General features: G+C 42.0%; 1 protein-coding gene across 1 annotated transcript in view; it reads left to right on the plus strand.

Moving 5' to 3' along the window:
* The window catches only part of elp2 (elongator acetyltransferase complex subunit 2), a gene marked incomplete at its 5' end in the record, with an annotated part of 28,185 nt that extends 18,356 nt beyond the window's left edge, over window positions 1-9,829 (plus strand). Inside the window, 8 exons of the mRNA XM_083926114.1 lie at window positions 101-196; window positions 1,774-1,831; window positions 2,875-2,947; window positions 3,654-3,846; window positions 6,978-7,099; window positions 7,218-7,360; window positions 8,640-8,753; window positions 9,256-9,829. Of these exons, the coding sequence (XP_083782240.1) occupies window positions 101-196; window positions 1,774-1,831; window positions 2,875-2,947; window positions 3,654-3,846; window positions 6,978-7,099; window positions 7,218-7,360; window positions 8,640-8,753; window positions 9,256-9,451 (995 nt within the window). The 3' untranslated portion in view covers window positions 9,452-9,829. The remainder of the gene's footprint in view (window positions 1-100; window positions 197-1,773; window positions 1,832-2,874; window positions 2,948-3,653; window positions 3,847-6,977; window positions 7,100-7,217; window positions 7,361-8,639; window positions 8,754-9,255) is intronic.
* Between the last annotated feature and the right edge of the window lie 2,629 nt (window positions 9,830-12,458).

Raw genomic sequence — 12,458 nt, forward strand, 5'->3', positions numbered from 1 at the left:
GAAAAAACATGGAAATCTTACTTTTACCTTATGGGACCTTATTATTTTTATGTAATGTATTAGTCAAACAGATTTACAGAAATGTCATTTTAATTTACAGGTGACCTTACCCCAAAAACCAATGAAGGAGAGGGTCAATTCAACCGTGTATCTGATCAATACCAGGAGACTTACTTCCACCCGCTCATCATGACTGGTAACCTACAAAAACCCATTTCAAGTATTTTTCCAACAGAACATGGTCCTTTTTAAGATTTAGTAGTCATCTCAGCATACCCTCATTTAATTTAATGCTCCCTGATAAATCATTTTAGAGCCAAAAAGCATCCCTGTCTGCTCCACAGTCTGATAGCCTGATTCATATTTCTTATTGCCATCCACTCAGCAGCCTCGGTACACATTTAAGAGTTCAAGTCTGTTCCAGTCTCTACCCTGTCGCTAGATGTTAAGAGACAATTATGTGCGGCCAGACGGACAGTTAGTCATTACAGCTCTCGCCATGCTATACTCCCACAGTGCTTGAGGTATGCTGGAGGCCCATGGTATTCCAGCTGGAGAGGGGATGAGAGGAAAGGGGGGTGGTGGGTGATAGAAGAGGAAGAAGAAGTGTCAGGAAGAAATGATGTGAGCAGAAGCGAAAATAAAATAAAAAATGCAGGAGCAAGGCAAGAATATAGCAGGCTTTCATTTCAGAATTAGAAAAAGATTCTCAAATGTAAGATAAGATTAATGGGTTTGGGAGAGAACTGGCATTGAGTTAATGTGTAGAGTACACAGAGGAAGAAGAGAACAAGAAACAAAGGCGAAATAGAGAAACTCGTTGTAGGGAATGGGCAGATGGGAGACAAATGAAGAGAACGTAGTGTGGCGCATTAAAACCCCTGGGCTAGAGGGTGTCAAGGGCTGTCATCAGCATGATTGAAGCCACTCCTTAATCTGCAATGCTAATTAGAAAGCTGGCTTATGTGATTGCAAAGTTTAAGTATCGATGACCCCAGGCTGTGTAGGGAGCAACCAAGTGCGGAGACCGTTGTTAACAATGCATTTTCACTCGTTTGATTGGCCTCCGCAGGCAAGGAGATGAATTAACGTGTAGACGAAATGGGAAGCCGATGACCAACAAGAAAAACAGAGTGTAGCTTTCAATTACATGCAACACAAAGGCAGGAAGGACTTGTGCAGAGCCTGCGGTGTGAAGGAGAGGATTGGCACCGGGCTGGATTTGATCCCCCTCAAAGCAAGCAACCGTTAAGAATCGGAGATAAAGCTGCAGTTGTTTCAAAATAGCTTTTTTTGGTGTGTGTGTGTGTGTGTGTGTGTGTGTGTGTGTGTGTGTGGGGGGGGTTTGCAGAGCTGAGGATTTCATGCAAGCTAAATGCTAAAAGAGGCTGTATGTGAATGTGAGAGAACATTGTCTCCAGACGAGCAATCGTCTTCTCGGTCTACCATGTAGTTTTTAATTCACTCTTCCCGTCTCTTTTATGGTACTTATGTTTTTCCCCTTTAACTTGTAAGCTTGACACATACACACATGCAGGATCCTATCTGTCGCTCTTTGGGTTAACAGAACAGGGATTTAAAAAAGGGAAATTATAATAGCCACTTGGGTGAATAATCCTCACTTAGTAAATTGGAAACTGGTTGTATTTGAATTTAAAACCTCTCAGTTTTCAGGCCCTTTCAAATGATGTTTATGTAAGGATTTTAAAGTTAACTGTGTATGTATGTGTGTGCGTGTATGTGTGCGTGTGTGTGTGATGTGTGTGTGTGTAGAGCCCCCACCAGAGGATCATCTTCTCCAAAACACACTGTGGCCTGAGGTCCAGAAACTGTGAGTATCCAAATGTCTCTCTAACAGCGTATCCATACCCTCTCAGCTTGTCTCTAGTTTCAGTTACCTGCTGATATAAACAATATCCAGAATCCTGAGACATAGTACAATAACAATCACTGTTACATATTTGTTTTTTATATGTTTCCTTTTCTTATAAAGACATCAGAGTCTCTATATTAGTCTTAATGAAGCAACATTTCCAGATGGAATTGTGTTTGTTTGGTTTTGCCCAAAGGGTTTATCGTAACTGAAAATGATGGACTTCCCAAAGCTCTTGGTTGTCTCCCTCCTCGTTTTTATCAGCCAATCAGAGTCCAGCTTCTTGCAATCCCATGTGCCTCTTCTCCAGGCTGAATATATTGCCTGCATTTGTGGCCAATGTTAAATCCATTTACCTGTCAATCCACCATAAACATGACATATGGCATGGCCGATGATTCGAGGTGTGGGCATTGTGTGTGTTGAAAAACATTTTCCTGCCTCCATTTGGCTTCACTACCTTGAATCATTTAGTGCATAATAGAAACATTAAAATGAGTGAGTGGCCGAATTATTTTTGTGGCATAAATAATACTCTCAGTGTCGTGGCCAAATTGCTTCGTGGTTGGGAAGAATTCCTCTCCATCAGGGGTTGCAGGCTGTGATTTCACTTTGTTGACATTTAAAAAACAAGCAGGTGATAGTCGGCGAGCTAAAAAGTAATTGGGCTGCGAGTGATTAGCCGGAGCGTTGTCATTGTTCATCTCTGTCAGCGGGAGAAGGACCAGTCATCACAGATCAGTATTTTAATTTCACACTCTGTCTGCTTATTTACCTGTCAGCAAGCAGCGGCGGCTCGAGCCTGGAAGCTTATCTGGGTGACACTTTGGAATAAGAGAACATAGTTTGACACTTAATACTGTCAAACTGTGAGCACTTTTTTGGTTGTTGTCCTCCTCCCTTCACCCGTACTGTCTGTCCTTCCGCCTAGCCAGTGCGGCTGTTCAGCTTGAATTTTTCTAATGATTCATGCCTGTATGATTGTCCTCTGTCTCCTCCAGGTACGGCCACGGCTTTGAGATGTTCTGTCTCGCCTCAGACAGCGCCAGGGCGGTGGTGGCATCAGCATGCAAGGTCAGTGATGATAAGATTGAGGCCAGAGACCACATACACCCCCCCCCCCCCCTCAGCAAAGAGCATTAGATCAGAGAGGAGAGAGCATCATGACATATTTACTCTGTATGCTCATATTCCCACACACGCACACACACAAAGCAGGGTTAGATAGCGCTGTCAGTCAGTCAGGTATCGATAGTACCAACCTTGTCGTGACCTCGATTGCAGACAAATACAAAGCTGCTAGCCATCACAGATGTGTTTCTGTCTTCCTTTGGCATATAATCACTCCGCTTCACTTTGACTCTCTACCTCACCCACCTTCTCACCCTGGGTTCAACCGCTTTTGCTCCTCCATTCATCTCCTGTTTCTTCTAACTGTCCTTCTCTCTTTCCTCTGCACCTCTTCGCTTTATTCCTTTTCCCCCGGACAATTGTTTTCCCTTTATTCCCCGCTAAGGCCATCCTCATCTACCACCCTACCTGTACATCTTTCCAACAAGCAAGCAAACTTTCTATAGCATTTTTCAAAACAGAAGTGTCAGAGTGCTTTACAGGAAAAAAGAAAAGACAAGGAGGGAGGTAGAAAACAGAGAGGATAGTATAGAAAACAAGGATAAATAAGTACATGAGCCACGTGGTACAAGATAAAGAAAACAAATCAAATCAAAATCTTAATGATTTTTTTTCTCAGTAGATAAAATTACCTAAACCGTCTTTCCAGGCATCTAAAGCCGAGCATGCTGCAATTCTGCTGTGGAGTACAGCTACGTGGCATCAGCTGCAGACTCTGCCGTGCCACACCCTCACCGTCACCCAGATGGCCTTCTCCCCCGATGCACAACTCCTATTGGCTGTTTCCCGTGATCGCACCTGGTCTTTATGGAGACAGAACTTACCCAATCCTGAAAGTCCAGGTGAGAAATGGGAACGTGTTGTCACTAATAAGGGGGTCCACCTTAAAGGAATGTATCATATTTTTAGTTTTCTAATGCGTCACAGCTCGGGATGAGGGAATAGTTCTTCATGGAGCTTTGCAAATACATTTAGCTTGATTAAAAATGTGTTTGAGTGAGTTTCTAGAAAAATAGACAATATTGGAGCTTTATTGGCAGACAACAACAGCTCCACTAAAACAAATTAATTAAAATTAGGTAAACCAACCGAGCAGATTTGTTCCAAATCAAATTCCAAGTCAAGCTGGCCGGATAAGAAAGACTCCCCTAATTAATACTGAGAAGCCAAACAAGTGATGTGTTGACTGAAACTAGTTGAAGAAGGAGCTAATACTGAAAGATTATTTATTACAGGAAATTTTATATCCCTGTATCCCAAAATTGTTATTCCACTATCTTTCCCCTTATAATAAACATATTAATATCTTTGTTCACACATAATACTTTGGATGAAAGGTGCAGCAAAACTCTGAAATGGGGTGCAAGGGCTTTCAGATGGACACTAACTATGCGAAAAACAACAGATGCCTTCTTGAAAACTTATTCAACCTCATTTATTGCAGTCAGTATTGCAAAGTTGCAACGGATTGCGACAGCTCATCAAATCTGTGCTTGCGTGTATATCATGTTGGGAGCAAGATGAAGAAGGAAACGCTGTAAATATATAATTTATATAGCTGTTTGAAGAACTACAAACATAACGGCGGCTTGTTCTTGGCCTGCGGTTTGATTTCAGGCTCCTGTGACCGGAAACGAATCAATGGAGCCTTTTTTTGTTATTTTGACATATTACGAACATTAATCTAAACGCCTCCTTTGTGTACCTCTAGCACTCATTTTAGCTTGACCTCTGACATTTTTCAGACTTAACTCAGTGGTGGTGACATTAATGATTAGAGGAACAGATTAGTTTCTTGAAGGTCGCCACTATCCACACCGTCGGAAAAATAAAGCGAATCCTCCTCTGGAGCCAAACCCTAAATATTCCTGTGGAACTTGACTTCTAATATTAAAGCCTTACTATTGGCATTTGATTTGAACATTTAATAGGATGTTACACCACTTTCTTTTTCTTTTGTCTGCGGTGGAAACAACAAGAACCTCATCTTCATTGTCTGCACATGTCAATGGAATTCCTCTTATTATATAATTTCTCTGATGTACTGCCTCTACCGGCATCAGAATTTCACTCATGCTCCAGTTTGGTTTTCTTTTTGTTTCCATTTCAGCCATTTTCCACATTTGTCAATTCTTCTTTTTTAAATACATTATCAATACATTTTATAATTCGGATGTTAATTTATGTTGATAAAAGATGTACTGCAGAGAGTATAGAGATAGTTAGAGTTTGGATAAATCCTTGTCTCTGATTGGCTGTTACTGCTCTGAACATACTTGTGATTTACGTAATCACTTAAGAGCTGCTCTTAAAGGTTACTCTTACACATTGCTGTAGGTAGGAGTAAGCAAGTTCACTCTTTCAAACACTCTTAACATTGATTCTTAGAGGTTGGATGAATATGGACCCAGGTCAGGTATTGGCCAGATGTGAGCTATCCCCATTACACCTTGTTTTTAGTTACTTTCACTATATAAAAACAGTTAAAGTCATATACAAATACAAAATAAGCACTGATATTAGATCAGTACTTCTGATCCAATGTCAGTAGAGAAAAAGTGGGATCTGTGCTTCCCCACTGGCGAGTCACCTCCTGCAGGGCCCCTGTTGTAAACAACAGCGTGCTCGTGGAGAGTTTGTTTATGTGAAAGAAACTTTGCGCTTTGACTAAGACAAAAAACCTGATCCTGCATCCAACGGGAGCAGAACAACACATTTAAGCCCAGAGGATTACCGCCCACCTGCACCTGCTAACCCGTCCTATGGCTCTTTCGGCAGCTCAGGATGGTCTTAATGGGCACCGGCAGAGGCTAAACAGTCCTGCGCTCTCCTGTTTGCCTGTATAGTGCACCAAGACAGGCATGGTGTTTCTGAGAGAGGAAGGGAGGAAGGGGAGGGGTCCCGTCTCTTCTGGTTGGCTGCTGAATCACTCAAGGTGATTGTGAAGAACACACACACACAGAGACCAGACCAGGGGAGGTTAAATCAAGTCCGAGCTATTCAAACAAACTGACTCCTTCCATTCCCACCTCTTCTGCACCTCTTCTTTTCCTCTTACCTGATTTGTCTAACCACGTTGTCCCCCACCCGTGGGTCAAGCACCCTTACCTCCCCTTTCTTCTTTTTTTGTGCAGCTGTCTATCTAATCTGTGTAATGTAATAATAATTTTTTTATGTGCTGTCTTCTTGATGCATTTTGCTTATTGTGTCCCGAACACGTCTCCTCTTTCTGCTGCTTTGTCCGTCTCTGGTCTCCATCTCTATGAGGTCGGACTGAACAGCCGATCGTGCCCCTCATGGTTGTCAGATGAGTGTTAATGGAAGGAGATGCAACACCTGTGTGTACTTGACAACACACCCATAATTATGTGTACACTTACACTGCACATTTTTTGAGTGTTGTGAGCACGTAGACACGACATGGTGGTTAACTCAGTCTTTTGTGGCGACACTTGTTTTTACGGCTGTGTGTGTGCGTGTGTGCGTGTGTGTGTGTTTGTGTGTGTGTGTTTGTGTGTGTGTGTTTGTGTGTGCGCGCGCGCGCCAGTGGAGGGCCGCATTGCCGCAGACGTTCAGACAGGCGTCTGCCACCAGCATACAAACAAGCTGTCTGGGGAAAACTAATCCGGGGTCTGAAATGACTGAGGCTGGGGAAATAAACAGCAGCAGGTCATAAACCAAAACTGACTGAAACGGAGGGCTGGAACGAGTTTCTCTGTCTTGTCTGGTTGTTTATTTGTCGCTTGGGAGTCTTTGTTGCTGCAGAGCAGTGAGGTAGGGATCGAGACATGCTGATGTCATGCTACAATAATCATGACATAACATTTTGATTACAAGCTCAGCTGTCATCAATAAGTAAGTGTCAAAAAAGGTGTGACAAAAGATTTGTAGTGTTGGGATTGTAAATAGAATTCTGAGTTTGAATTCATTGTTCATATAATCTCTGTATTTGTTTGTGTTTCTATTCATGCAGAGCCCAAGTTCTCGCTGTATGCACACACAGGGAAAGACACAGCCATACACAGCCGAATCATCTGGTCATGTGACTGGAGCCCAGACAGTAAATATTTTGTGACATCCAGTCGGGACAAGAAGGTACATCTTTGCTTTTAAGGTCATATTGTGATGGTTGCATATTGAGGTAGAAATGTAATGAATGCATTTTTGCAGTGAGCACCCTTCACTGTTTGTGTGTGTTTGTGTGTGTGTGTAGGTTATAGTGTGGGGACCTTGCAGATTAGAGGACTCTGCAGATGCTACCCTTCCTCCTGAGATTAAACCGTGTTCTTCCGTCTTGGATGTGGGAGATTCTGCGACCGCTGTGGCTTTCTGCCCTTTACTCTGCTCTGATGACAGGTACACACACACTCAAACAACTGTTTATTTTTGTATAATGGCCTACTTTAAGAACAGTATTGCTGTTTATCACCCCCCCCCCCCCCACCACCACCACCCGCCGACCCTCCGACCCTCCAAGCCCCAACCTCATGATGTTGTACTGAATCCAGCTATAACTCTGAGTTACTCTGAGTTCTGTATGCTGAATACACACTGCAAAAATTTTAAAGTGAAATATAAATTATTTATTTCCTTTTCAAACACATCATCAGCTATATTTACACCCTTCAAGTGATTGGTTATTTTAAGCAGATGTTATATTTTAGGATATGGAGAAACCTCAAATAACCCGGCTGTTTATTTTATTTCATTTAATTTGAGAGGACATTTCAGTGACCCAGAAATTGTTTTTAAGTTAAGGCTAATCGTAGATGTTCCGTTGAGGAAATGAGTTACGTAATTACTTTACTCTACAAGCGCTATTAAACAAATTAGTCTGCTTATTCTGTTTTAACAACAACAATCTAATCTTAAATACTGTGCGTTGTTTTGATGTAAATTTGTTTGTAGTTATCTTAAGGCACGAGAACAGAAGAAGTTACCTAACCTGACTCTCGCCAGATGAATTTAGTTCCGCCTTGCTTCACTCATACATCTGGGATCGCTCCATAGGAAAGTGATTTCAGGAGGCAGCATCGATGTTGCGACTGCTTCCTTGATGCGAGCTGCCATTGTTGCCTAAATCACAACAGTCGCTTCTCCGCTACGTCACATCAATAAAACCCCTAAAGGGGGTCCTGAGTGGCTCGACCACCTGAAATCACTTTCCTATGGAGCGATCCCAGATGGTCTAGTGGAGCTAGGCGGAGTCAAGGTGAAATTCAGCTTGCGAGAATCAGGGTAGAAGTTACTTCCTGTGGCTCAGCATAATCTTTGCTCAGGTGTCAGAAGGGATGTGTAGAAATGACAGAGCAGCAAATCAATTCTGAAAATATCATTGTGCCAACGTCTTCATCAAGTTTGATATTAGAACACTTCGTACAACTACATGAATTCACCAATATCACTTTAGGTCAGAGGACATAGTGGGCTGCATGATAGTATCGTCATGAATTCAGATTTATCTGTCATAGGATTAAGTATTACGCGATTCCACCTTCAAAGCCCCTGCTGAAACATTTTAATCCTGTGGACCAATTTGGTGAAAGTATCTAAAATATGTAGTGGAGCTAAAGTATGAACATTTTGCTGTTGTCTCAGGGATGGATCTGAGTTTGTGTCTCTGTGCCTTCCACAGCTACCTGCTTGCAGTGGGGCTGGAGTGTGGCAGGATCTTGCTGTACAGGTGGCGTCCAGGCCAGGAGCCTGCTGGAGGACAGGACTGGAGCGACTGTGGAGAAACAGACATCTCGTATCCTTACAACACACACAGTTAATCTGAAGTTCATAGCATGTAACTTTGAAAGGCCTCCATTGGCCACCGGCAGTAGATGTACGTAAATGACAATGTGTCACAGTGTGTCAAGGTAACAGTGTGGCTTCAGTTTGATGGCTGGTGAGAGGCAGAAGCTCTCAGTTATGTCTTACGGAGAAAAAAAAGGCAGGATTCTTGGGGGGTTACTTGTGTGTATTTCTGTGTGCATTATATCCCACACATGTGTGAGTAGTTGTCTGTAGAGCTTAGAAAGTGAATTGAAGATGGGTGTCTTTGTATCAGAAGGCTTTTGAGTTTGGCTTCAGTGGTCACCGTTGTGAGTGACTGACTGGGCAGAGTCGAAATGACGGAGCCACAGGTCCAGGTGGAAATAAACAACTAGAGTATGAGTATTAGGTATTTGACTGGATTTCCTCTAATGCTTGTTGTGTCATCCAGAGTATCCTGTTGTTTCCCTTCATCACACATACTTTTGCAGACAAAGCCACGCTTTGACGGTCAAGAGGCTCCGCTGGAGGCCCAGGGCCGGCCGAGCAGGTCGAGAGAACAGCAAGATGGATGGACAGACTGACAGAGAGAGTGAACACAAGGAGGAGAGCTTCTGGGTCCAGCTTGCCAGTGCCAGCGCCGACCACTCTGTCAAAATCTTCAACATCAACAAACAGGCTCTTTAGCACCACCAACAGTGACACTATTATGTCCCTCACACGTAGAGAGACACTTGGACTGAGGGCCACAGGCCTGACTGTGGTACAAAGGCCACAGCTGCTGCCTGGCAAGCCGTTCACTTCCTGTGACAGCCAGTTAAGTCATGGGTCACTCGCAGGACAAACCCACAGCACACATGCCCTGCAGTCCGTCTCAACACAGCTAAACAAGTTTGATGGGTGGAAGCAAGATGGTGAAAACCCCATGACCCTAGGGTGGTAAGTGCTTAAACACTTCAAAGTGTTTTAGATTCAGAGAAAACGACACTGTTGGATATGTATACAAATTGCATATTTTAGCTGGTTATCCCAGTAAATATTTATACGGTGAACGGATGCTTTACAGTAACAAATTAAAGAGGTTAATTGCACAGATGTACGATATTGTATTTCTTTTAAGACAAATTAATTAAATGTTTTTATATCCAAAATGTGACTGTCATTTGTTTTTCAATGAACTTCTCTTAAATACAAGAGTAGTGTCTAGCAGAGCCGTAACTCAAAGCATTGTCTTGCACGCACATTTTGGGCCGATTGGGAGACAGTTGCAGTGAAGGTATTACATGTTGCCAAAGGAGGTTCTCATGAACATTTGCATTCACCCTGCGATGTAGCTGCACAAGAGGCCCAACTCCTGATGCAGAAAACATCCCCCAAACCATGACACTTCCTCCTTCAAATTTAACTGACTTCTTTACATACTTTGGGTTCAAGCTTTCCCCAGTCCTACGCTGAACATCATTTTTCCCATCACACCCAAATAAATTGAACATACTCTCATCACAGAAGTGCACTCTGGACCAGTTCTCCTCTGTCCACACAACATGCGCCTCAGTAAAGGCAGATCTAGCATTTTTATTCTCTCTACTGATGAGAGGTTTGGTCACTGCAGAGCGGGCTTTCAGTTCAAATTTTCTTAAGCGACGAGACACTGTGTGCCGAGACAGATCCTTGCCCTGTACATCACTGTACTGGCGAGCAACTCCAGCTGCAGTGTTGAGAGCCTTTGCATAATCCTGTCCTCCATCCTCCACGTACACACTTGTGTTTTATGTGGACCGGCCTTTTTGAGGGACTTAAATTAATCTGTGTTTGTGTTAAGTTTTGATATTCTTGAAATCACAGACTTGGAGCGCCCAATCTCTTGCAACGGCTGAGAGGGTCATCCCTTTGGCCTTCATCTGGACAACCTGCTGTCGCAGGGTTTCAGTTACCCTATAGCAGCTTGCCATCTTGCAAAGTAACCAGGAGAGCTGCCAGATAAATAGGGTGTGTCCAACAATTAAGTAAATGGTCACCGGGTACCAGATTAACTGGAGGTATCAGAAAGTGTTCTCTGTTTTTCACAAAATAAAGGTTTTTGTTGAAGTGCCTTGGTTATTTAAAAAACAAATGTTAGTACAGCCGTGGTATAGCCACAGCGGATATTCTATCAAATGTAAACAATAAAAAATAGCAGTCTTTCAGAATAACTTAAGTATTTATAATTTGTTCTCTAATTTTGTTCTCCAGTGTAAGTTACAGTTGACCAGTTTGCAAGTCATGATACTGTATTTTATTTTATGTATTTTTTGTGTCTTTTAGACATCCAGTGGTTTCCATTTATTTCTCTATGAAAATCAATCTACAGATTGTTAAAAATTGCATTACATTTTCTAAGTTACATTATTGTCATGGGCTAATGCAATGCAGACTTGTCAATTCAATCGGCACGTACAACAATGGAACTTAAAAACACATGGCTTGAATAATGCATGTGCATCGCCGATTGCTTACATCTACCAGTTGTGACCAGTTCAACCAAAGAGTGAAATTATACAGTTATTCATATGGAATAATGAAAATAATAAACAAAATGCTGAAAAATATGTAATTTCTACTTTTTTATCCTGTAATCATCTTATGTGTTTTCTTATGACTCCTTGTGGGATTCTACCCACATTTTGATGAATGAATATGAATTTGATAATTGTCAGCAGTAAATACACACATGGGTATGGTCTATAGCTGCAATGATAAGTCGATTGACGGAAAAATAATCGCCAACTATTTTGATAACCGATTAACCATTAAAGTAATTTTTTATGCATGGCAGAAAATGCTGTTTTCAGCATCTCAAATATAGCAATTTTCTGCTTTTATCCATTTTAAATCCTATTAAACTGAATATCTTTATGTTTAAAACAAGACATTTATACACTCATTTCTGACATTTTATAAACCAACCAGTTTTACTTAAGAAAATAATCAGCAGATTAATCAATAATGAAATGATAGTGAGCTGCATTTCTAGTAGCCTATGATCCATTATAGGCAAGACTTTAGACATTGCAGTAGATTAGGATCAATCAATGCAGGACTGTCCAGCTATTGAACACAGTAGCTTTAAATAGATTGAGGTCCACCTGCATTGGAGACTGAGCAGAATTCTCAAGGACAGAGGAAGACCATGTCTTGGATTTACTGTGGGCTCAGCTGAGTGTGTCGTCATTGTATGTCAGCCATAAATTTACCTGCAGGAGATTGTAACTACTGGCCATAACTCTCTCTCTAATCACGTATCCTGGTATGTATGGAGTCATCAGTCAACCCATGCCTAACAGGAAATGGCTTTTTTTCAAAGAGTGAAATGAGTTTTGGGACAATACGGCCATACATCAATGGATTTTCCCCATCATATAAAACATAATATAATTATTGAATCATTATCAGTGATGTTTCAATTTAAACATGAATGATCCTCTATCCGAGGATATTTATCTACACATTTGCATGAGGAGCTCTCTCGGCTCTTTGCTCTCACTAGCATACTAATACATAAGGCATATGCTCCTTCCCCAAATGTCCTCTCCAATGTGCCCTTGACCACTCATCTTGATGAGGTTATATTGCCATAATGTGGTGGGGGAGACTGAGGTAAGTTGAGCCACCCCTTGTTGCTAGGGAATGGTAAAAAACATTGATCATGTGTCCA

Source organism: Echiichthys vipera (assembly GCF_963691815.1).
Source record: "Echiichthys vipera genome assembly, chromosome: 13".
Lineage (NCBI taxonomy): Eukaryota > Metazoa > Chordata > Actinopteri > Perciformes > Trachinidae > Echiichthys > Echiichthys vipera.